Genomic DNA, 25,465 nt, shown 5'->3' with positions numbered 1-25,465 from the left:
AATATCACTATTTCCAAGTCTGATTCCATGTTAAACAATAATATTTTATGATTTTTAGGCCTTATGTAAAGAAAAAATTATTTTCTTAAAAATATTTTAAAATCTATGTCACACTTCTGAAAGTTCCGAATCCCAGTTAATTTCAATCTTGGATTCCAATAAAGGTAAAGGTGCGGTATTTGAAGTAGTAGTTCAAAATATTTCTAGCGAAAATTATGAAAATTCCCAAAATCCTTAATTTTCGAAAAATCCCTCAATTTTCCCTTTTTCCCTCTCTTCCAAAATAAAATCCCTATTAGGTCGGAAAATCCGCAAAAAGGGATAAAATCCCTCAAACTGGAAGCACTGGCTATGGGCGAGAGAACGGGAGAGGAATCAGAGTGTACTCAGTGGTGTTTAAGGCTCTTGGCCAACACCATTAAAACTCGGAAAAAAAATCTAAACCGCGCAAAATGATGATTAATTCAGGGACGATTGATTTTTAAACTTCTAGAGTTATATAATCATTCAAAATAATTCGCAAAATTAATTCAAGTACTTATAATTTAAAATCAAATAAATTTTAAATATTCGTTATTTGTGGCATTCCGCGTATTTACCATAAGAAATTGACAATGGATTGAATGGAATAGATAAGTTTTGTCCTAGGCTTAATTTATCCTGCCAATTTGACAGTTAAAGAGTTATTTTCAAATGGCAAATGACATTACCGTGTACCACCATGTCAATGAACTAATGAACTTATTTGAGATAAAGGATAAACCGGTTAATACGGGATTAACAGCAAACGCATTAACTGAACATCTCCTTAAGAATCGTACCCCAAATGTTAGTGTGCCAGTTCAAGGTCTAGCTTGTGCCAAGTCGCTTTCTGAAACAGTATTGAATCCTGATATAGTAATGAAGAAGTATGAAGCTCTACATATGAGAAATCGACGAGAATTGGATCCCGCAGTCAGTCTTTTATCACAGATTGTCTCATCAACAGCTGACAAAAAGAGTGGAAATGTCAAACATCTATTAAAGCGCAATGCTGAACATAGAGCCAAAATTGGTGGTTCATCAACCCAAACTTTTCATTCACATTCTTCTGCTCGAGAAAAATATGATGGATTAGATGGAGATAAAGATCAAAGCTTACAAGAGATGGGCTCAATTGGCCTTCTAAATCTTCAAATGAAAGAATTAGAAAGAGGTCTTAGTTGGGATTTTAATGTAATCCAAGGAAGAGAAGTTGGTTGCTTAGGTGAGCTACCATTACATGTTCAAGAGTTTCACTTAATAGAAGATCTCCTCTTTTGCTTGGGAGGTATTAATGGAGATTACATATTCATGTTACCTCTGGAAGAAGGTTCTCTTAAGCGTGAAATATACGTGGATGAAACTTGTCATTCATCTTATCAGGTTTTAATCAAAAGAATGCTTCCCATCTGCCAGTACTTCTCTACCATTGTCAGATTTATTGAAGAAAGAATTTTATTTCACCATGGGTTAGTCAATCATGCATTGGCTGCTGCAATGCGTCACTTGCTGAAGGATTTCTACATTTTGATTGCTCAGCTGGAGCACCAGTTCACTACATCTGGTCTGACCCTACAGAAAGTGTGGTTTTATTTGCAACCAACAGAGAAGAATATGTGCTCTTTGTCTTACGTATGTGAAAATATCAATCAAGGCCAATGCCACGGAGGAGTGGTTCTAAGTGTCTTGCATAGAATCTTAACTTGCCAGACTGGTGATGCCAAAATGCAAGATGTTTTGATTTACCTTCTTCAAGCCGCTAGTATTCCTTACTTTGAGATATTGGAGAAATGGATTTACAAAGGAATAATAACCGATCCTTACAAGGAGTTTTTTGTTGTTGATAACCACACTGATAAACAGAAAGATTGCACATTCAACAGTGATGAGTATTGGGAGAAGAAATATACCATTTGCAGAGATCAGATACCACTTTTTCTTGAGAAAGTCTGGGACAGAATTCTTCGAACCGGAAAATACCTAAATGTAATTCAGCAGTGTGGATACGATATTAAGTTTCCTGATACTGAAAGAATGATCTACAATGTAGAACAGCACCAATACATTGAACAGACGGAGAAAGCTTACAACTATGCTAGTAAGATGCTGCTGAAAATGCTAATGGATGATTGCGATTTGATGGGCCGTTTGAGATCTATAAAGCATTATTTCCTGATGGATCAAGGTGATTTTGTTGTTCAGTTTATGGACATGGCTGAAGAAGAACTTTGCAAAGACATAAATGTTCTCATACCAACCCGATTGGAATTTTTGTTAGAGCTGGCTTTAAGGACCAGCGCAGTTAACTCTGACAAATATAAGGATGACCTTGGAATAGTCATTCAAGATTACGATTTGGTCACTCACATGTTCAAAATTCACCATGTTGGAGATACCAAAGTGGCTGAAGAATTTGAGAGTTCTGATGGACAAGAATTCTGCATTACAGGCGTGGAAGCTTTTTCATTCCAGTACAATGTAAAGTGGCCTCTGTCATTGGTCATCAATCAGCATTCAAAGACGTGCTATCAGATGCTTTTTCGTTTGCTATTTTACTGTAAATACGTTGAAAGACTACTGGGTAATGTTTGGTCCATGAATAAAGTGGCAAAGTCTTACTCCCTGGATGCTTCGAGAGGCTACGCTTCTGCTTTTGCTTTGAGACAAAGAATGCTCAGCTTCATACAAGCCATTGAATACTACATGAACTTTGAAGTTATAGAACCACATTGGCACAAGTTATTAAGCAAGATGCAAGATGTATCAAATGTTGATGATGTCATTCTCTTTCACAATAGTTTCCTGGATAGTTGCATGAAGGATTGCATGCTCATGATTCCTGCTCTGTTGAAAACCTTGGTGAAATTGCTGAAGCTCTGCATTTCCTTCTCTACTTTCATGAAAACCACGCACAAAGACGCAGTCGAGGCTGAGCTGACTTTGATCGGTGTCCAGAATCCCCCTGGAAACGCAACAATGGAAGAAACCCTAACTCCATCATCAGCTCAGTTTCAATATGAATCCGCAATGAATATGCCACTATCATTCAAGAGCAAAATCTCAAATTTTCATACCGAATTTAACAACTCCCTCTCCGAATTACTTCAATTAATTACCAGCCATGATAAACTTAATTACGGAGATAAATTGGTGAATATGTGGTATCGCCTTGATTTCAACGGGTTTTATATCAATGAACTTCAACTTAAAACTTAAACAATTTATTTTCTTGTAATTTGTTGTTTAATGTGTATAGATTTAGAGAGAAATGTTATTTGAGCTTCCATTTATATGTAGTATTTAATAAACATTTATTGATGACACTTAAAGACTAAGAATTCTTTTCTCACCCATTGTTTAAAAAATGTGGCCACTTAACAACTTCCTCGATGAATTCTTATAAAAATGGGAATACAAAATTTTGTGTTTATTCAAAAGCGGGACCAAGTATAAAAGATAACTCCATAACTTAATCAATTTTTATATTTGTCTTTTATCATGCAGATTTCAAGAATTTTTGAGCTGAATGTAAATTGTTTCACGGGGAAATAAACCCAGTTCTTTTAAGGTACTTTCTGGTGAAGATGAGTTTAGCTGCCTTCTTGGAAATGTAGTTACGAGTTCATAATCAGATTCGGGGAAACCTTGACACGCTACGTAGACTAATAACGCTTTCAGTTGTGAGGAACATGAGAATGAAACTTGTTTCTTGTTTCCTTCTGGAAACCTGAGCAATAACTCTGACTTTTGATCTGCAATGGTCAAAATTTTCTTATTAGTCAAACAGAACTAATCATGATAATTTCCCCAAAAATAATATAGACAGGGTTGCCACCAAATTTTGAGATTCAAATTCCCTTACTATTTTAAGAGATTTTCCCTGACTTTTTTATATTTTATGTTTATTAGAAGTTAATAAATTTAAATGGACTTGTTTTTCAATAAAAAGGATATTGCCATGTTGAAAAAATGAGTAAAATTTTCAATTTCCCATAGATCTAGAATAAAATTACCTTCAAAAAGTGTCAAAAGAAAATTAAATTCCCTGACCTTTCCCTGAAATTTTTTAAATTCTTAAAATTCCCTAACCTTTCAGGCTCATTTTTAAATTCCCTGACATTTCCCTGATGTGTGGCAACCCTGATAAACCTCATACTCTAGATTCGAAAACCGACTTTCAGAATTCAGTTACGTAATGAAGCGTTACTTCCGGTACGAGACGTCCAAAAAATTGAGGTTCATCCGTGGCTGTAAGGTGCTATCTATAGTTGGTTACCATGCTAACTACGGAACTAATTTATTTTGGAGTTCCAACGAGACGTGGGTAAACACTGTTGACTATGCATAAGTTGCAATTTTGAATTTAGGGTACCAGATCCATATTATCTTTCATTTCACTTACCATCTTCAGACCCTAAATACACTTTCCATTCCTCATCTTCGGATAATACTTCATTATTTTCACACGCGTTAACTTTATCATTTTCAATACAGTTGGGCTTTACGATTACGGGTAGAGATGATGACGATGATGTGGGTGTACAAGAATCTATGTCATTATTATTGTTGAAAATGTTATTAATACACGAATTTTCAGTTTGATGGTTCGTGGCAGTAGTAGGTTTGGATGATATATCACCATTCTTTAGTTTATCTACAAAACTGTACGAGGGAGTTTTAGAAGTGTCACTTTCAGGCTCGGAATCAAAGGTTTCTAAATCTATGGAACTGGCAGTATCTTCTGACGAACAGCTGTCTTCATTTTGATTTGATTTAGGCCATTCCAGATCTTCTATTGAAGCTAGAAGGGCAGCTTTTAATTGTTCCTCTTCGCTAATATCAATTATACTTTCCTGGAATTGGAGCCATAGTTTAGACACATTTTTCTTTGAAAAAAAAACCCCAGTCTTACCACTTTAACTTTTTTGGCAGTGTTCGACTTAGGAGAACCATCCGGAGATGGGTGATCGGATAAAAAATCTAGAACAGCTTCGCAAAAAGCTACCGCATCATTTCCATTCCAAACAAACATTTTCTCTCCAGTTCGCGGATCTAATATACCCACATAGGGAAATTCTGCCACTTTATAAAATTGATTAAATCTCATTCCTTCGGCACTGTCATGATATACCTGTTTCAAAAATAAAGGAAAAGATTAGATATAGCTTCTATAAAATTGATATTTGATACAAAATTTTACCTGCCAGAATACAAAATGCTCTTTAACTAAAGATTTGACTGAAGGATTGCTCCATACATCCCTGTTCAATATTTGGCAAGCGAACTCTTGACCATTTTGTATGTTGACCATTAACCAACAATTTGTTGTTTGACCAACATCTCTTGCCTATGTTACAATTATCGTTATAAAAATTTAAGAATAGTATAAATTTAACTTTAATTGGTATTATTACTGATTCGAAGGTTCCCCTATGAATAAGATCAAGTGGAGGTCTGAATAAATCTTCAAGAGTTTTTCTTTTGCGTATAGCATCCGCAGATAAATTCCCTAATTCTTGTTCTTGCCACCCTACAATTTCACATTTTATAATTTACTCTGCGAATCTATATGCATCTCAAACAGCGTCTGTAAACTAACTTGTTTCTGCCTGAAAATCTCTGAATCCGTCAAAAACACTTGAGGATGGGCGTTTCCTTCCCCGGAAACCAAAACTATAACCTTCTTCAACCAGAACACCCTGAGTTGGTGGTATAGGAGCTCTCACATTATCTCTGTTCAAAATAAAGTTTTTTTACAACTGAAGTGGGTTTAATTATAACTTTCTTGATAAACACAAAGTAATTTACGCAAGAGGTTATAATAAATCAAAGTAACTCTAATTCCATAAATTTTAACATAACATACACATTATCTGAGGTTGCGGCTGCCTCTGGGCCAGCTGCTGGAGGTATTAAGTCCGAGTCAACGTGCATATTAACAGCCATTTCCAAGTTTCCTTCACATAGCGTTAACATCTGTTGGGCAGTTGTTTCATCAGCACCTAGTTTAAATTTCATTATTTCTAATTAACAATTTATTTTATTTCTAGTTTCTCTGTATAAAATCTATAATGTCTGTTTTATGTATGCAAACTATGCATTGGAAAGTATGCAAGGCTTAGTTGTGTTTTACGATTCAAAATCTCGAACATGTAACATTAACACTACAGTTATTGCATTCATCAGTTTGATATAGATTTATTACCAGTAACAGAGCAAAACTGTTCTATTAAAGCTGGATTTATCGTCTTCGATTTTGGTTTAGACTTGGAAGATGAAGGCCCCTTGTTTTCTCTAGAGCTTGACGCCATTTTGTGCAACTCACTACCCGAGAGCAAAAGTTACGTAAGATGAAAAATTCGTAGATATTCCCGAAACTCAGTGGCGGCGCCAGGACTTTTTGGCAACGGTAAGCAAAGTATGAAGGACCGCTTAAAATGATTTAGGGACCCATTTAATTTTCTCCGTAATTAATTTCTGAACAAATTAAAGGAACTTAAAAATAATCCCCAAACATTTTCACTAATTTTCCTTTTCTGTGCTCCTTTCGAAGTATTTGGGGATCAATTTAAAATTTTGAGTCTGGCCTACACTTTCCAGTGAAACTCAATACAGTCATTAGGATAGGCAACATGAAAATTATACAAATTGGTAGCAGATTTTAATTTCCGCCACTCCGGCTTTTATGCGTATTCCTTTCCTTATTCATGAAGGTCGAAGAAACCCTACATGCCTGGATATTTTTTTTTTATTCAAGGAAGAAAGGGCTGATTGAGTCTGACCGCGATCCCGGCGAAACACCATCTGATTAATCAGGGCGAGATATGTGTAACGGCCACGCCAACGGGGAGATACGTGTGGACAGGGGTGGGGACACCCGTGGCGGAAGTATTCCGACCACCCGTTGGGGAATTGGTCCTCACACGACCATCCACAAACTCTGCCTCCCGGACGCCTGGGATTACAGGAGTGAGCCACTACTCCCGGCTCATGCCTGGATATTCTTCATCCACGACCGAGATACGTAGTTCTGCTTTCAAAAAGCTAATTTAAAAAACCATGGAAACGCGTCTCGAAAGATTGACCTGAGAAATTTAAGAAAATCGTTCCAACATGTGCTGCCCTCTTTTGCAATTTGGTAGAGTCGTTTGACAAGTAGGCTTAAAGAAAAAGTAAACAGTGTCATGTGCACAAATAATTTATTCACTAAAACTTGAGTCTTTAATTCTTCAAACGGATATTATTGGTATTAAGTAAAAATTATTTAATCGAATATATCAATAAACTTTATCATATGTTTTTATAATTCTTTAAAAAGATATTATTGGATTTAAGTATAATTGCAAATTCTTCACTACACAAAAAATTGCATTCAATTTGTCGCTCGTCACTTAGTTCAAAGTCATCCAAGCTTTGGCCACATCCAGCTTTGACTTTAACATCTGTATTTTTTAACCCCGGGTGAACCATCAGCTCACATATGGGAATTTGACCATTGCGAGTGATGTTGAAAACATTAGAAAGAGTATTATTTACAATATCAGATGTCATATTGTTTCCCATACAAAACATTCCCACAAACAAATTGGGATGTTTTAAATCACTGAAAACTTTTTCTTTCGCAATTTTACATTGCATATTAACTAACTCGTAAAATGACATACTGGAAAGAGTGTTTTTGAAGCCAATTGGCCAATTTTCAAGTGGTAATCTGGTATAGTGAATATTTTCCTTCATCATCACCTGAGCAAACGTATCTCTTACATAAGGGAACACGTGAATATGATTATGACCATCAACATGACTAGGATTGCAGTTAAACAAAGCTCTAAAGGCTTTGATTTGCGCTTCAAGTTCCAAAGCTACGTGTTCTTGGTTTATCTTGCCATCAAATAACAACTGATGAATACCAAATTTCCCAAAAAAAAAACCAGAATCATTAACTAAACTGGGAATAATGTCTTTATTTGTTATGGGTGTACCCTCCGTAATGTTAAAATGTAAACCAATGGAGACAGACGAAAATTCTTTCAGTAGGGATACCTGTGACAAACACAAACCATTTACTAAAACTGAAGTAGACGTTACACTACCTCTTCTAATACACTTAATGATACCCATATTCCTTGGGACACTATATCCAAAGTCATCCGCGTTTACAATCAAATATTTATCCATAACAAGCTTGCTAAATAATTTATTACGCCTTTGGAAGAGATACTTTTAAATCTTCGTCGGTTTCAACGCCGATTTCTTCTAACAAAACTTTCTTGGGTTTTGGGTAGCCCTCCAAAATCGCATCCAGTATATCAGTAGCCATACGTTTCCTTTTGCGCCATTCTTTCACGAAAATCTCATTATTTTTTAAAATCGCGTCTTTTTCTTTCGGATTTATAGCGTTTTTGTTCTTGGTTAGCGATTCCAGGCGAATTGTATATTCTCCATTTTCTTTACTTAGTTGCGCAATTTTGTTTTTTACCTCTGGAGTTGTCAAACTTCCGGTTAACTGGCTCACTTGTCCTTCGTGTGTCTTTAGCGTCTGCTCCAGTTCTTTCAAATGCTCGTCCAAATTTACGAATTCTGAGTCCATCTTTTGCAATTCCACATCCGAAACGTCTGGCAGAGACTTTTGGTCGTAAAAGTATATCTTTTGCTTTCCGTAAGTTTTCTCTACGATCTTTTTCTCCTGTGCAAGTTGTTCCAAAGCGCGCGTAACAGCTGTTTTGCCGATCTCCTTGTGGAGATTATTAAATATATCTATAGCACTGTACGGTCTGTTTTGTTTACGTAAATAGTCGAAGCAGGAATCCATAGCACCGGCTTCTTTATTCTTACTCATTTTAAACGCGAAAATTAAAACTATTTGGCTCGAGAAATATAGTGGATGATCCTTCGCCTAAAGTTTGCCGCCAAAATGTTTAGAAATAGCAGTCACGTATTTCCGCTTTTAGTTCGAAGCGCCACTACGGACTAAAACCGAGGTAATTTTATTAATATTTGAACTCTTTTTGTTTTTAGAATTACAATTAAATTCGTTTAAATTTAAGATATTTAACATATATTTTATTATTTTAAAGCTCTTTTATATATTTTTTAAATGAATCTGTAGTTAAAAAATGTTTGACGTGTAAAAATATTATCTGCCGCTTGCGGCTACGGGAATCTCCGTGACCGAAAAAGCTTGCGCGTCCGTCCTCTCCGCCTCTCTCAGGTAAAAAATCTACCGGTGGCAGGTGTCAAACATGGCCGGCTCTTCGTCCGGGTCAAGTTAATTACGCGTCGAATTTCCGCGATCTTTCTGGGATTAATGGTGATTTTTTAAACTATTTGTGCTCAACTATGCTTGTTAATGTGAGTTCATTGGTAAAAAGTGTTTTTGTTTCGTTCGCGACTTATGGAATATCGATAACAAAGACTCGCAAAATAGGACACGAATTTCGAGCATCATCCTTTTCGTAGGCCTAAAAGGTAGCTATGAACTTTCAGATTCTTTTCCATTACAATTTTAGGCCTTGGTCCAATTATTAGATAACTACTTAGATAATGGGTGTAAGTTGTTTTTTTTCGTTTATACTTTCTTTCAACAACCATAGTTTTGTTGTTATTTTTAAAATCGTCCAGTGTTTCTTATTAAAATTACGAACGTTATTTTGTCAGTGTTTTTGGCGTAGAAAATTTGGAGGGACGATAATATTATAAATTCCTTTGTAACTAATTAGGTCGTAAATGTAATGAGTCAGGTACTCTGATAAATCGCGCAAGGTAAGATAGCAATTAAGCTCCAAAATAAAATCGACGACATGTACTTGACGTCAGTCTGTTTCACGGAAATTTCGATGAAATTACATCTACACATAACCCCGTATTCCTTTAATTTATGTACATGGGTAGTTAATCAGGGGTTCAATTTGACCTTGAGCTTTAAGTTCTGGAATAAGACGGGACCATTGCCCGTGCCAGACAGAGTACATTTCGTTTTGGGGTGTGTAGGTAAACGCGAAAATAAGTAAACCACCTCTTCAATTTGTTCAAAGTAGTGCAACAAAATTCGTGGGTTATTGAATGGTTATGCCTACATTATCGCGTGGGACCCCAACGGGTTTCGTAAGAAAGCATTTGATATGTAGAGCGTTTTTGAAGTTTAAAAAGCGTTGTATACTTCAAAATTCTACGTAGGTTTGAAATGCGTTTTTATCCTTTAACCAGTTTAGGGTTAAAAATTTAATAAACTAATAACAAAGTTCACTTTCTATAAGACGCAAATAATTTCCTTAAATACCAAACCCACTAAAAGTAGACGTAATTTTGTTGGCACGTATTCATGAATTAAGGCAGAAACTTTCGCCGAATACATCATCATATCTTAACATTTCCAGGAATATAGGATCAGGAATGTTTGCGTAAGCGGATAGAATAGGCAAGTTTCACCTTGGTTTTTATCTTGAAAGAAAATGTGAAACTGTTAATACAATAATAATTTTTTAAAAAAACTCTAAATTTCGTCACATTTATATATTATTATGATTATGATGGCGACCACGGCTCAAATTGGTGCTTATAAAGTTGACTCGTATGGCCACAGTGACGTCACTTTTTTTTGAAACTTCATTTGTTCGGCTCTAAACATTTATCATATTTAAAAAGTGGTGTTTTTTTGCAGATTTATTATGCTAAACAAGCTAAAGTGTCTTGTCTTTACTCTACTGGTCATGTGTATCGGGTTTAATTATTAACGGATATTCAACGCAAAGGCCCAGGAAGTTAAAAAAATTCCGGAGTCGTTATAAAACTTATATTTCCTTTCTAATAGAGTGATACTTTCGATCCTGGGACATTTGAACAAATTTAAACCTTTTACGAAAGTTATTTTTATCGCTCAAATATTTAGAAAATAAAACATCGATTAAAAAAATCCGGAAAAGTAGATTTTTTTTTATTTTTATTTTAAATTTAAAGCGAAGAGAAAACCTTTTTTTAGCCCTAATCTTTTGAAATGAGATTTTTCTCTCTCCGAAATTTCTTGGTTTCGCTCGAGTGATTCTTATAAAATATATATATTTTTAGCCACGCTAAAAGACTCGTATACGTATCGAGCAAGAAATAAGCTGTTTATCTTGATTTATTCCAACCATAATATATATATTTTAACCGGTAATCTAGCCGAAGAAATTCAGGAACTCGAAGATGACCATCGCGGAAAGAAAAAAATAATAAAGACTGTTAGTTTTTGTTTTGGATAATTTATGGTTTTCTGATCGTCGCGTAAAATCACGTTTGTAATTTTAATTTGCCGCTATTGATTTCAGTTTCGAAATACATTTATGTTTTTACTTCCAAAAGATCAGAAATTGATTTGCTTCATCACGTATTAAATTACAATATTTATTCCTAAGATGGCAAATAGCTCGAAAAATTTACAATAATGAATATTCTAAAACTAAAATCGCGGTATTTAGGTAAAATATGCCAAGATTTAAATGCGAAGCCTAACATTTCCGATATTAATATTGTCTGTACATAAATGTAAAGTTGGTTTCCCGTTTTTTTTGTTTTTTTTTTGCTATTTTCGCCAATATTTCTATAACCTTAAATCACAGGGTGGCCACACTTCCTATATTTTATAATTTTTCCTATATATCGAATCCTATGATTTGACAATTTTACTATATTTCCTATTTTTCGTACTTTGCGCTTTGATTTCCATATAATAGAAAGCGCTCAAACAGCTACAAAAACACTATAATATCATAGGCTTATACGGCTAGCAGGTGGTTTTAAAATGAAAGTTTAATATTACTTTAAACATTGATCTAGTCACAAAGTCTGTGATGTTTCATATTAAATGTAATATTTCTATTCAACCAAAGTTCCTTTAAAAGCGTTTGTTTTATCTTTATTAAAATTATTCGTGCAATTTCCGATTAATTCGACTGAACGTTCCTATCATTTCCGATTAATTCGACTGAACGTTCCTGTAATTTCCGATTAATTCGACTGAACGTTCCTATAATTTCCGATTAATTCGACTGAACGTTCCCATAATTTCCGATTAATTCGACTGAACTTGACTATAATTTCCGATTAATTCGACTGAACTTGACTATAATTTCCGATTAATTCGACTGAACTTGACTATAATTTCCGATTAATTCGACTGAACTTGACTATAATTTCCGATTAATTCGACTGAACGTTCCTATAATTTCCGATTAATTCGACTGAACGTTCCTATAATTTCGTTGGGTATTAGCCTAACTGATTATTCTTCTTAAAAAAAACCGTTCCTTTAATTTCCGATTAATTCACCTGAACGTTCCTAAAATTTCCTATATTTACATAAAAATTACTCCATTAATTTCCTATAAATTGGCTAAATGTTTTCTATTGTTCCTACTAAATTGGGGAGTTTCCTGTGGTCATCCTGAAATCATTTTATTTTGCTCAGAAAATGTTGATTTAAATTAAGTGCTTATTAAGGCATGGTTTTCATAGCTAAAAAAATGGAAAATTCTAATATTAGACAAGTTAAGCTATCCCTTGAAAACGTGAACGGGGAAACGTGTAGACGCAGCTTTATTTTGTACAAACTGCACTCCTACAAGTTCCATCTCTACACGTTTTCAAGATATAATTTAAATTGGCGAGTGTTGTACCCCTCGCACTAATTTGATCATTTACAGTATAAATGTAAAATGAAATGAATAGAAAATTATTAAACGGTAGCTCTGTATTTTCATGATACCCACTAACAAACCAATACAGTAGTTGTATACCCGTGTACGATAACTGCCATACATATAGTTTTGGCTTGCCCCATTTTCATTCAGATTTGGTCAGGTATAATTAATACTTGAGCATCCCCAAACCGACCGACGGTCGGTCGGTCACCGACCAAAAAAATCAATTCGATTGCTCAACTACGAATAGATATTTATAAATATAAATATAATTAATATATAATATTTATATATTAATCACAAAGGAAAGCTACATCACAATTTAATTTCAGTAAATATTTAAAACGTTTTTACTATAGTTTTGAAAAACTTTGTTTTCGCGCGTTTCACTGCACCGAAAGTTCAAATATTTCAATTGAAAAAGTACCGAACTAGCCAATCAAAAGTGTTTTGACAGAATGATATAACATTGCCTTGGTATTTTTGGGCTACAACGGGATACACGAAATAGAGAAAAGTTATTGGACGATACTAGTATTGCAAGTTTTAAAGAAAAGTTTCCATATTTTTCCGAAAATAATAAAAAAAAGTTTTTAATTCCATGATTAGTCTAATATTGTTTGCAAATTTAAATAAAGTGGCATTTTTGCCCCAATTTGTCGAATCTAAAAGTAAAACTTACCCTCTAAACTAGTTTAAAGTTTAAACTGATTAACAATGTAACACTATTAATGTTTTGTAGTATATTAACTGTTATTAGACGTTTTATATCAATAAAATCATTAAAAACCCTTAAAAAGTAATTTGTTTAATTTTTTTATTTTTCCGCATTTCGGAAAATATCAACACTAGACGATGCAATGGTAAATCGTTCAAAGGACTGCAGTTCATGCTTACTATTTCATCGACGTTGTATCCTACTATATCAAAGAAAACTATTAGCTAATCGTCTTAAAGATTAGTTGTTTTAAATTCAATGAAAAAAAAAGACGTACAATTCAAATATCGTAGTATTGTTTCCCGAGTTAGACTCTTTTCTTTTAAAATTCTTATCGCGTGATTAAATTTCCGGTAAGCCTTGTCGATGGGCGACCCCAAAATGTGTGAACAATGTGTAGCATTCTTTCGATCCTGACTTTGATATCTTCGAAGAAGCCGGTATGTCGTCCCTCCCGCCATATCATTATCGATGTCAAATATTTTTCTCGGAGCAGGAAGAAGATATTACTACGAAAAATACATACAGAAGTGGATTCAATCTTAGCGTAGTAATAACGAAAAAACTAGTCAAACTCGTACTACGGCCAGAAGAATTCCAAGTATACTCTCCAGTACATTTATAAACACAGGGTCTTCCCTCTCATACAGAATAATATTCTTTTGTTTTGTTTTTTTTTCCTTTATGGTCTAATAAATAGCTTTTTTTTAATGAAATTTAGGTCATGTGGCACTCTGGTTTCTTTTATTGTCTATTTATATAATCGCCTTCCGTAAGCGGGGGCGGTTTTATCAATTAAAAATCTCGCCGTTAATTTTTGAAAGTGATTAATTAAGCGTACCTCCGTTTTAAAAGCGTACCTAGCACCGTTCTAACGCCTCCCTAATTTTAATTACACTTTCGGGTTTTAAAATCGTTGACAGGACGCCCACATCGACCCATTGACCCGGCGTTTTGGCTACGATTATACCTGATATTCTAACCGGATTGCCAAGGTACCTGGAAAAGTCAGGAAATTTGAATATGTGTATAAAAATCCGGGAAAAGTCTGGGAATTTTAAAAATTAACCTAAAAATCAGGAAAATGTCAGGGAATTTAATTTCGGTTGCAAATAGGAAACTTTTACTACCAAACTATAGGTTAAAAATTACAAAATCTTGGTACAAAATAAGTCAGGGAAAATCTCCAGAGATGGTCACGGAAAACCTGGAAAAGTCAGGGAATTTGAATACGGGTATAAAAATGAGGGAAAAGTCGGGGAATTTAAAAAATTGGTCTAAAAAATCAGGGAAATGTTAGGGAATTTAATTTCGGTTGCAAATAGGAAACGTTTACTAAAATATAAGTTAAAAATTACAAATTTGTGGCACAAAATAAGTAAGGGAAAATCTGTAAAAGTCAGGGAATTTGAATATGGGTATAAAAATGAGGGAAAAGTCAGGGAAATTTAAAAATTTGCCTAAAAACCAGGGAAATGTCAGTTAATTTTAAAAAATTGCTTAAAAACCAGGGAAATGTCAGGGAATTTTTAAAATTTGCCTAAAAACCAGGGAAATGTCAGGGAATTTTAAAATTTTGCCTAAAAACCAGGGAAATGTCAGGGAATTTTAAAGAATTTGCCTAAAAATCAGGAAAATGTCTGGGAAATTAATTTCTGTTGCCAATAGGAAACTTTTACTTAAATATAGGTTAAAAATTACAAAATCTTGCCACAAAATAAGTCTGGAAAAGTCGGGGAATTTTATTGTGAAAAAATGTGACAACCTTGTATAATGAAAGGTCTGGGGTTTGGTATAGTTTGATCTAAATATAGTGGCGTTTTGTACGAAGGCTTATCGCTTTCGCCATTTAGCATTTTAGCTACGTATCAATTCGGTTGCGTATTCCTTATCGGGTGTGTGTTTATGATATAACGCTCTTTATCCGAAGGCTTTCCTTTATTTAAGAAACCGGTCATCTGTTAGTTACGAGCAAGTACCGTGATATTTAACTCGTTGGCTTAAACAGTTGTTTATACGGACGCGAAAGTTGTAACTTTGAATACCGTGAAATAGTGGATTTTTCGCATATTTTTTCCTGTAACTGTGACTACCTTGGCCCCCTTTGGCTACGAACTGTTCTGCATTCAAATAGCCTTGATTTTTGAATAAAGTGCGCAAATAACGCGTGTTTCGGCAAATGTAGGACGTTAAATTGACCATTTCAATTTATTACCACTTACCTTTGTTTACGTTATTGGTTTCTAGTGACGTAAACGGGTGTAAAGTTCCATATCCAGATCACCTCGTATTTCCGCCACACGTCATTGAATTTCTAAATGGGCCTAAAAAGTCAGGGCCGGAATTTTAAGGATTTTGTAAAACGTCAGGGAATTTTAAGAACTTGTAAAACGTCAGGGAATTTTAAGAACTTGTAAAACGTCAGGGAATTTTAAGAACTTGTAAAACGTCAGGGAATTTTAGATTTTTTAAACGTCAGGGAATTTTAAGAACTTGTAAAACGTCAGGGAATTTTAAGAATTTGTGAAACGTCAGGGAATTTTAAGAACTTGTAAAACGTCAGGGAATTTTAAGAACTTGTAAAACGTCAGGGAATTTTAAGAATTTGTAAAACGTCAGGGAATTTTAAGAACTTGTAAAACGTCAGGGAATTTTAAGAACTTGTAAAACGTCAGGGAATTTTAAGAACTTGTAAAACGTCAGGGAATTTTAAGAATTTGTGAAACGTCAGGGAATTTTAAGAATTTGTGAAACGTCAGGGAATTTTAAGAATTTGTGAAACGTCAGGGAATTTTAAGGATTTTGTAAAATGTCAGGGAATTTTAAGAACTTGTAAAACGTCAGGGAATTTTAAGAATTTGTATAACGTCAGGGAATTTTAAGAACTTGTATAACGTCAGGGAATTTTAAGAACTTGTATAACGTCAGGGAATTTTAAGAACTTGTATAACGTCAGGGAATTTTAAGAATTTGTGAAACGTCAGGGAATTTTAAGAATTTGTGAAACGTCAGGGAATTTTAAGAACTTGTAAAACGTCAGGGAATTTTAAGAACTTGTAAAACGTCAGGGAATTTTAAGAACTTGTAAAACGTCAGGGAATTTTAAGAACTTGTAAAACGTCAGGGAATTTTAAGAACTTGTAAAACGTCAGGGAATTTTGAGGATTTTGTAAAACGTCAGGGAATTTTAAGAATTTGTAAAACGTCAGGGAATTTTAAGAATTTGTAAAACGTCAGGGAATTTTAAGAACTTGTAAAACGTCAGGGAATTTTAAGAACTTGTAAAACGTCAGGGAATTTTAAGAACTTGTAAAACGTCAGGGAATTTTAAGAACTTGTAAAACGTCAGGGAATTTTAAGAATTTGTAAAACGTCAGGGAATTTTAAGGATTTTGTAAAACGTCAGGGAATTTTAAGAACTTGTAAAACGTCAGGGAATTTTAAGAATTTGTGAAACGTCTGGGAATTTTAAGGATTTTGTAAAACGTTAGGGAATTTTAAGAACTTGTAAAACGTCAGGGAATTAAGGATTTTGTAAAATGTCAGGGAATTGTAAGAACTTGTAAAACGTCAGGGAATTTTAAGAATTTGTATAACGTCAGGGAATTTTAAGAACTTGTATAACGTCAGGGAATTTTAAGAACTTGTATAACGTCAGGGAATTTTAAGAATTTGTGAAACGTCAGGGAATTTTAAGAATTTGTGAAACGTCAGGGAATTTTAAGAATTTGTGAAACGTCAGGGAATTTTAAGAATTTGTGAAACGTCAGGGAATTTTAAGAACTTGTAAAACGTCAGGGAATTTTAAGAACTTGTAAAACGTCAGGGAATTTTAAGAATTTGTGAAACGTCAGGGAATTTTAAGAATTTGTAATTGTAAAACGTCAGGGAATTTTAAGAACTTGTAAAACGTCAGGGAATTTTAAGAACTTGTAAAACGTCAGGGAATTTTAAGAACTTGTAAAACGTCAGGGAATTTTAAGAACTTGTAAAACGTCAGGGAATTTTAAGAACTTGTAAAACGTCAGGGAATTTTAAGAACTTGTAAAACGTCAGGGAATTTTAAGGATTTTGTAAACCGTCAGGGAATTTTAAGAATTTGTGAAACGTCAGGGAATTTTAAGAATTTGTAAAACGTCAGGGAATTTTAAGAATTTGTAAAACGTCAGGGAATTTTAAGAACTTGTAAAACGTCAGGGAATTTTAAGAATTTGTAAAACGTCAGGGAATTTTAAGAACTTGTAAAACGTCAGGGAATTTTAAGAACTTGTAAAACGTCAGGGAATTTTAAGAATTTGTAAAACGTCAGGGAATTTTAAGGATTTTGTAAAACGTCAGGGAATTTTAAGAACTTGTAAAACGTCAGGGAATTTTAAGAATTTGTGAAACGTCTGGGAATTTTAAGGATTTTGTAAAACGTTAGGGAATTTTAAGAACTTGTAAAACGTCAGGGAATTAAGGATTTTGTAAAATGTCAGGGAATTTTAAGAACTTGTAAAACGTCAGGGAATTTTAAGAATTTGTAAAACGTCAGGGAATTTTAAGAACTTGTATAACGTCAGGGAATTTTAATAACTTGTATAACGTCAGGGAATTTTAAGAACTTGTATAACGTCAGGGAATTTTAAGAATTTGTGAAACGTCAGGGAATTTTAAGAATTTGTGAAACGTCAGGGAATTTTAAGAATTTGTGAAACGTCAGGGAATTTTAAGAATTTGTGAAACGTCAGGGAATTTTAAGAACTTGTAAAACGTCAGGGAATTTTAAGAACTTGTAAAACGTCAGGGAATTTTAAGAACTTGTAAAACGTCAGGGAATTTTAAGAACTTGTAAAACGTCAGGGAATTTTAAGAATTTGTGAAACATCAGGGAATTTTAAGAATTTGTGAAACGTCATTGAATTTTAAGAATTTGTGAAACGTCAGGGAATTTTAAGAATTTGTAAAACGTCAGGGAATTTTAAGAACTTGTAAAACGTCAGGGAATTTTAAGAACTTGTAAAACGTCAGGGAATTTTAAGAACTTGTAAAACGTCAGGGAATTTTAAGAATTTGTGAAACATCAGGGAATTTTAAGAATTTGTGAAACGTCAGGGAATTTTAAGAATTTGTGAAACGTCAGGGAATTTTAAGAATTTGTGAAACGTCAGGGAATTTTAAGGATTTTGTAAAATGTCAGGGAATTTTAAGAACTTGTAAAACGTCAGGGAATTTTAAGAATTTGTATAACGTCAGGGAATTTTAAGAACTTGTATAACGTCAGGGAATTTTAAGAACTTGTATAACGTCAGGGAATTTTAAGAACTTGTATAACGTCAGGGAATTTTAAGAATTTGTGAAACGTCAGGGAATTTTAAGAATTTGTGAAACGTCAGGGAATTTTAAGAATTTGTGAAACGTCAGGGAATTTTAAGAATTTGTGAAACGTCAGGGAATTTTAAGAACTTGTAAAACGTCAGGGAATTTTAAGAACTTGTAAAACGTCAGGGAATTTTAAGAATTTGTGAAACATCAGGGAATTTTAAGAATTTGTGAAACGTCAGGGAATTTTAAGAATTTGTGAAACGTCAGGGAATTTTAAGAATTTGTGAAACGTCAGGGAATTTTAAGAACTTGTAAAACGTCAGGGAATTTTAAGAATTTGTAATTGTAAAACGTCAGGGAATTTTAAGAACTTGTAAAACGTCAGGGAATTTTAAGAACTTGTAAAACGTCAGGGAATTTTAAGAACTTGTAAAACGTCAGGGAATTTTAAGGATTTTGTAAAACGTCAGGGAATTTTAAGAATTTGTGAAACGTCAGGGAATTTTAAGAATTTGTGAAACGTCAGGGAATTTTAAGAATTTGTGAAACGTCAGGGAATTTTAAGAACTTGTAAAACGTCAGGGAATTTTAAGGATTTTGTAAAACATCAGGGAATTTTAAGAATTTGTGAATCGTCTGGGAATTTTAAGAACTTGTAAAACGTCAGGGAATTTTAAGAATTTGTGAAACGTCAGGGAATTTTAAGAACTTGTAAAACGTCAGGGAATTTTAAGAACTTGTAAAACGTCAGGGAATTTTAAGAATTTGTGAAACATCAGGGAATTTTAAGAATTTGTGAAACGTCAGGGAATTTTAAGAATTTGTGAAACGTCAGGGAATTTTAAGAATTGGTGAAACGTCAGGGAATTTTAAGAACTTGTAAAACGTCAGGGAATTTTAAGAATTTGTAATTGTAAAACGTCAGGGAATTTTAAGAACTTGTAAAACGTCAGGGAATTTTAAGAACTTGTAAAACGTCAGGGAATTTTAAGAACTTGTAAAACGTCAGGGAATTTTAAGGATTTTGTAAAATGTCAGGGAATTTTAAGAACTTGTAAAACGTCAGGGAATTTTAAGAATTTGTATAACGTCAGGGAATTTTAAGAACTTGTAAAACGTCAGGGAATTTTAAGAACTTGTAAAACGTCAGGGAATTTTAAGAACTTGTAAAACGTCAGGGAATTTTAAGGATTTTGTAAAATGTCAGGGAATTTTAAGAACTTGTAAAACGTCAGGGAATTTTAAGAATTTGTATAACGTCAGGGAATTTTAAGAACTTGTATAACGTCAGGGAATTTTAAGAACTTGTATAACGTCAGGGAATTTTAAGAACTTGTATAACGTCAGGGAATTTTAAGAATTTGTGAAACGTCAGGGAATTTTAAGAATTTGTGAAACGTCAGGGAATTTTAAGAATTTGTGAAACGTCAGGGAATTTTAAGAATTTGTGAAACGTCAGGGAATTTTAAGAACTTGTAAAACGTCAGGGAATTTTAAGAACTTGTAAAACGTCAGGGAATTTTAAGAACTTGTAAAACGTCAGGGAATTTTAAGAACTTGTAAAACGTCAGGGAATTTTAAGAATTTGTGAAACATCAGGGAATTTTAAGAATTTGTGAAACGTCAGGGAATTTTAAGAATTTGTGAAACGTCAGGGAATTTTAAGAATTTGTGAAACGTCAGGGAATTTTAAGAATTTGTGAAACGTCAGGGAATTTTAAGAATTTGTAATTGTAAAACGTCAGGGAATTTTAAGAACTTGTAAAACGTCAGGGAATTTTAAGAACTTGTAAAACGTCAGGGAATTTTAAGAACTTGTAAAACGTCAGGGAATTTTAAGGATTTTGTAAAACGTCAGGGAATTTTAAGAATTTGTGAAACGTCAGGGAATTTTAAGAATTTGTGAAACGTCAGGGAATTTTAAGAACTTGTAAAACGTCAGGGAATTTTAAGGATTTTGTAAAACGTCAGGGAATTTTAAGAATTTGTGAAACGTCAGGGAATTTTAAGAATTTGTGAATCGTCTGGGAATTTTAAGAACTTGTAAAACGTCAGGGAATTTTAAGAATTTGTGAAACGTGAGGGAATTTTAAGAATTTGTGAAACGTCTGGGAATTTTAAGAACTTGTAAAACGTCTGGGAATTTTAAGGATTTTGTAAAACGTTAGGGAATTTTAAGAACTTTTAAAACGTCAGGGAAAGGTCAGGGAATTTTAAGAATTTGTAAAACGTCAGGGAAAGGTCAGGGAATTTTAAGAATGGGCCTAAAACGTCAGGAAAGGTCAGGGAATTTTAAGAATTTGTAAAATTTCAGGGAAAGGTCCGGGAATTTTAAGAATGGGCCTAAAACGTCAGGAAAGGTCAGGGAATTTTAAGAATTTGTAAAATTTCAGGGAAAGGTCCGGGAATTTTAAGAATGGGCCTAAAACGTCAGGAAAGGTCAGGGAATTTTAAGAATTTGTAAAATTTCAGGGAAAGGTCAGGGAATTTTAAGAATTTGTGAAAAGTCAGGGAATTCAATTTTCTCTTAACACTTTTTGAAGGTAATTTTTCTCTAGATCTATGACAAATTCTATGATTATCATTTATTTCCTTATTTTTTCAACATTGCAATAACCTTTTTACTGAAATATTTAAATCCGTTTAAATTGATTAACTTCTGGTAAAAGCTTTGGCCTTAAAAAGTCAGAGAAAGTCTCTTAAAATGGTCAGTGGATTCGAATCTCAAAATTTGGTGGCAACCCTGTCAGGGTTGGCAAAAAATCGGATTTTTTCGGAAAAAATCAAAAAATCCGATTTATACGATAATTATCGGATTTTTTGATAATTATCCGATTATTTGATAATTATCGGATTATTTGGATAAATATCGGATTTTTTTGATAATTATGAATATTTGGAATTTAAGTTGTAAAATTTAACGATGATTCCGATGAATTAACAACATTGCCTTTTCAAGTTTCAAAAAAATTTCAAATTTTAAAGTTTAAAATTTGATAAAATTCATTTTGGATAGTTGTAAACATTACATAAATGCGAGCATAAATGTCATAAATACTTAATACTGCAGGATATTGCTTTCAAAATTATTAAATTTAACTTTAAAAACTGTTTTCATATATTTTAATTTAATTCGATAATTATCATGATTTTTTCATCGGATAAATATCGATAATTATCGTGATAATTATCATTGATAATTATCCATCGATAATTATCGACCAACCCTGAACCCTGTCCAGCTTAAACAGATCTTAGGGTTACTGGCGCTAGTTACGTTAAATCAAAGATAATCGTACCCTAAAACTTGTCGAGGTTAACTTTAATAGTGAGTGTGGCTTGAAGGGCTTTAAAAGTCGCTTGATAACTTAGGCCTAAGGTGGTGCCAAGGGTATTAAGCCTAGCTGATTATATATTATCAAGAATGTATTGAAGTTACTAAGAATATTGAACTACAGGATTCTGATTCCCATCCTTGCAGCCTTTGTAGCTTAAATTCGTCTGCTTTCCCATCAGTGTTCCCGGGTGGTAAATACCACCTGACATTTATTGTGGCAAATAGTGGCAAAAAGTGACATGGCAAATAATGATTTTTAGTGACAAATTGACATATAGTGGCAAATATTAGAAAAAGTAAAAATACTAATAAATGTTTCGTATGAAATACCATAAAAGCATTTTTAGGCTATTTTTGTAATTATCCTACGCGGGGTTGTCAAGAATTGGGCTATTTTTTATATTTATTTTATTTTATTCATTGCTAAAAGTTATAGTAAATTAAGTGTTCTAAGAGTACAATATTTTTTCCCCATTTGTCACTATATGCCATTATTTGTCAAATTTGCCATTATTTGTCACTATTTACCAGTGACATGGCCTATTTTCGAAAAAAGTGACATTTTAGGAACACTGTTTCCCATTCAAGTTTGCTATATGGTATGACTTTGAATGCCCCTTAAATGCAGACGAACTTTCTCCACAAAAGCTGTGAGGAACTGAGGATGGTACCAGGGGTTAATGCTATGCCGAAATATTCTTAGTAACTTCAATACATTCTTGATATTATATATAACGTAGCGTTTCCCGACTTCCGGCACGTGAACTCCGACAAATCGGCCTCCATCGGTCGCTGCCATAGTCCTATCACGGCCAACTTTGATGACACGCTGTTTATCAAAAGTTGGCCATGGTTTTATCTAATAATAATAATCAGCTAGGCTAATACCTAATACCTTAGGCCTAAGTCATCAAGTGACTTTTAAAGCCATTAATTCAGGTGGCCGGTAACTATGGAGCTAATTGATTTATTAATTAATTCGAGGTTTATAATTATATTTGGTTAAATATACGTTGTAACCAGGGTTTGAAAAAACACGGTACCCAAAAAACCGTGTTCTTTATTTTATTTTTAATTTGTTTTTCGCTTTTGTTTAACGGTACATACATATTATCAATCAAATAAAAATTAATATGAGTAATACACAAATATGCCTAGAATCAAAGGAAAATATAGGAAAAACCACCAGCAAGAATAAGGATTACAGTAGATAAAATAAAGTGAAATATTGTACATGAGGAAACCTAAGGAATTTATAGGAAGGTATTGAAAATATAGGAAATATGATCAACTTGTAAATATTTTAGAAATGTAATCATTTCGGTATCAAAAGGTAATAAGCTAAATTATAAGAAAAGGTACAAAAAATTTGGAATAATTTTTATAATATATATTTTTAAATCACTTGGGGGGGGGGGGTTACAAGTGGTTTGCACTTTCACCTCGATTCAGGGAATTTGAAAATGTTTCCAAAAGGGCAGGGAATTTAAAAATGTTTCCAAAAGGGCAGGGAATTTAAAAATGTTTCCAAAAGGGCAGGGAATTTGAAAATGTTTCCAAAAGGTCAGGGAATTTGAAAATGATTCCAAAAGGTCAGGGAAAAATCAGGGAATTTGAAAATTAATCCATAAGGTCAGGGAATTTGAAATTGGTCCCAAGAAGTAAGGAAATTTTAAAATAATCCCAAAAAAACAGGCAAATAAATTTTCGAAAGATGTATTAAAAATGCATAATAAATATTTTTCAAGATAATACCCCAAACCATTCCTTTATTCTACAAAAATGGTCAGGGAAAACCTGGAAATGTCAGGCATTTTAATACCGGAAATTTTGTACGAACCTTGTAGCAAACAAAATACATATTTAAATGTAAGTAGATGCAACCACGATCACCCTGTACGCGTGTATACTCGTCTCTAAGGCTTAATCTCGTCGAAATCGCTTCCTCGTCTCATTGTTTTCTAATTGACAAGTTTAGACTCCGCCCGCGGAGTCGTCAGCCCACTTGAAAACTCGTTATTTCCTCCGAAAGGAGTAAAACCTATTTTAAGAGTTGCAGTTAAAATTACGGATTACCGCTTGGTCGCGGGCGGGAGAGGGGTAAAGTCTGTTCCGTCTTCGCCACCCCTTTTAGAAACTGGCAATTTTCCGGCCACGAATTTGCGCTTAGCACCAGGGTCATTGTTGTGTTTAAAATTATGATTATATTTCGGACGGCGTGTTATTTGCCACTCGAGAAATTTAATTTGACCCGCGGAAAAACGTTATTATCCTTTCTGCTTTTTGAGACAATGTATGTAGATTATATTTTTGGCAGGCCTTGATTTTATTATCCAAGCGATATTAAATGGACCACCCCTTATTACATCTTATTTAATCTTCACTGATATAATAAAAAATGTGTTAGATGTATATAACATATTTGTAAAGATAAGATTAGACTTTTAATAGAATGAATGGAACGGGATAATGTTCGAACTGGTTGGATTTGCGCTCCAGGTACATTTCAATGCATTAACAGGTAGATTGATTATAATTTAGTAAGTAAGATCAGAAGTAAATGAACCGAAGTTATCGAAATAGCGCTCAGAATCAGAGGGCGTTTTCCTTATGAAAATGATGAGAAAATCGAGTCAAATAAAAGTTAATTACCATCCCCGTATTTTGACGCGAAAAATTGCACTTCGAAATTGTGGGTATAGCTATTTCTATGTATAAAAAAAATGGTTTCGTAAAAACAAAAACAAAAATCGGCCTAGGAGCGAGCAAAAATTGAAATTCGAGGTCAAAAACTGCGGCTCATTTACTTTTGGTAAGATTAAATAAAAATTTGTTAGAATTATAAATCTGAATGTTTTTGAGTCGAAAGCCTATACAAATGAAATTCAGAGATTTTGTCTTAAGCCTTTGGTCTACACTCTAGTGTTTAGCCCACTAATGTACAATTGTTTGGGATTTTAAATTTTGACCCCCCCCCCCCCCCCGTAGTATAAACGTATCTACCAGGGGTTGCCACACGCCAGGGAAATCAGGGAAAAGTCGGGGAACTTAAAAATTGGTAAAAATTCAGGGAAAAGTCAGGGAATTCAATTTTACCTTGGCACTTTTTTAATGTAATTTAACTCTAGATCTATGACAAACTCCTCGATTATCATTTATTTCCTTGAATGTTTGGCTAATTTTTTCAACATTGCAATCACCTTTTTACTGAAATATAAGTTCATCTAAATTTATTAACTTCTGATAAAAATAAAATATAAAAGAAAAATTTTGGCCTTATTAAGTCAGGGAAAATCTCTTAAAATGGTCAGGGAATTTGATTTTGAAAATTTTGTGGCAACCCTGTCTACGCTACTGTTAAGAAATGGTTCACGAACACTGCACTGAGGTCCAGGGTACAAATTAACA

General features: G+C 33.7%; 5 protein-coding genes across 9 annotated transcripts in view; 2 read left to right on the top strand and 3 right to left on the bottom strand.

Moving 5' to 3' along the window:
* Positions 1-448: 448 nt before the first annotated feature.
* Positions 449-3,344, top strand: LOC149952492 (gamma-tubulin complex component 2-like). The gene has a single exon (XM_090168617.1). The coding sequence runs from the start codon at positions 694-696 to the stop codon at positions 3,235-3,237; it is 2,544 nt and encodes an 847-aa protein (XP_090024743.1). The 5' UTR covers positions 449-693; the 3' UTR covers positions 3,238-3,344.
* On the bottom strand, positions 3,319-6,401 carry LOC149952491 (UBX domain-containing protein 7). Its single transcript, XM_090168618.1, has 8 exons — positions 6,227-6,401; positions 5,888-6,023; positions 5,621-5,754; positions 5,436-5,551; positions 5,222-5,368; positions 4,934-5,152; positions 4,424-4,874; positions 3,319-3,773 (listed from the first exon to the last, which is right to left on the bottom strand). Exons 1-8 carry the CDS (start codon positions 6,330-6,332, stop codon positions 3,529-3,531), a joined length of 1,554 nt encoding a protein of 517 aa, XP_090024744.1. The 5' UTR covers positions 6,333-6,401; the 3' UTR covers positions 3,319-3,528.
* Positions 6,402-7,115: 714 nt separating this feature from the next.
* On the bottom strand, positions 7,116-8,171 carry LOC149952490 (carbohydrate deacetylase-like). Its single transcript, XM_090169720.1, has 3 exons — positions 8,115-8,171; positions 7,366-8,064; positions 7,116-7,181 (listed from the first exon to the last, which is right to left on the bottom strand). The coding sequence occupies exons 1-3, from the start codon at positions 8,169-8,171 to the stop codon at positions 7,116-7,118; spliced, it is 822 nt and encodes a 273-aa protein (XP_090025846.1).
* On the bottom strand, positions 7,269-8,989 carry LOC149952489 (homologous-pairing protein 2 homolog). The gene has a single exon (XM_090168615.1). It carries the CDS (start codon positions 8,858-8,860, stop codon positions 8,222-8,224), a length of 639 nt encoding a protein of 212 aa, XP_090024741.1. The 5' UTR covers positions 8,861-8,989; the 3' UTR covers positions 7,269-8,221.
* ck (unconventional myosin-VIIa ck) overlaps positions 8,983-25,465 on the top strand; it is a 52,517-nt gene continuing 36,034 nt past the window's right edge. The window contains exons 1-2 of one of the 5 annotated variants that reach the window (XM_090168609.1): positions 9,221-9,331; positions 9,436-9,489. The gene's annotated coding sequence lies outside the window, so the exon portion shown is untranslated. Of the gene's footprint in view, positions 9,003-9,220; positions 9,490-24,492; positions 24,579-25,465 lie in introns of those variants that run through there. The other 4 variants (XM_090168612.1, XM_090168608.1, XM_090168611.1 and 1 more) reach the window with 4 other exon arrangements.

The sequence above is a fragment of the Leiobunum rupestre genome, chromosome 3 (assembly GCF_980474605.1).
Source record: "Leiobunum rupestre chromosome 3, qqLeiRupe1.1.hap1, whole genome shotgun sequence".
NCBI classification, from domain to species: domain Eukaryota; kingdom Metazoa; phylum Arthropoda; class Arachnida; order Opiliones; family Sclerosomatidae; genus Leiobunum; species Leiobunum rupestre.
The sequence above is the reverse complement of the archived record's forward strand: the minus strand, read 5'-3'. Positions and strand labels throughout refer to the sequence as shown.

Excerpts from the sequence above, each read along its gene's own strand:
- LOC149952492 (XM_090168617.1), top strand. The coding sequence starts at position 694 with ATGGCAAATGACATTACCGTGTACCACCATGTCAATGAACTAATGAAC.
- LOC149952491 (XM_090168618.1), bottom strand. The coding sequence starts at position 6,332 with ATGGCGTCAAGCTCTAGAGAAAACAAGGGGCCTTCATCTTCCAAGTCT. Across the intron at positions 5,755-5,887 it reads GCCGCAACCTCAGATAATGT|AGATAATGTGAGAGCTCCTA; the intron begins GTATGTTATGTT and ends TATTTTGAACAG. Across the intron at positions 3,774-4,423 it reads GTATTTAGGGTCTGAAGATG|ATCAAAAGTCAGAGTTATTG; the intron begins GTAAGTGAAATG and ends TGACCATTGCAG.
- LOC149952490 (XM_090169720.1), bottom strand. The coding sequence starts at position 8,171 with ATGACTTTGGATATAGTGTCCCAAGGAATATGGGTATCATTAAGTGTA. Across the intron at positions 8,065-8,114 it reads CATTAAGTGTATTAGAAGAG|GTATCCCTACTGAAAGAATT; the intron begins GTAGTGTAACGT and ends TGTTTGTCACAG. Across the intron at positions 7,182-7,365 it reads TTTTGTGTAGTGAAGAATTT|CCTACTTGTCAAACGACTCT; the intron begins GCAATTATACTT and ends TTTTTCTTTAAG.
- LOC149952489 (XM_090168615.1), bottom strand. The coding sequence starts at position 8,860 with ATGAGTAAGAATAAAGAAGCCGGTGCTATGGATTCCTGCTTCGACTAT.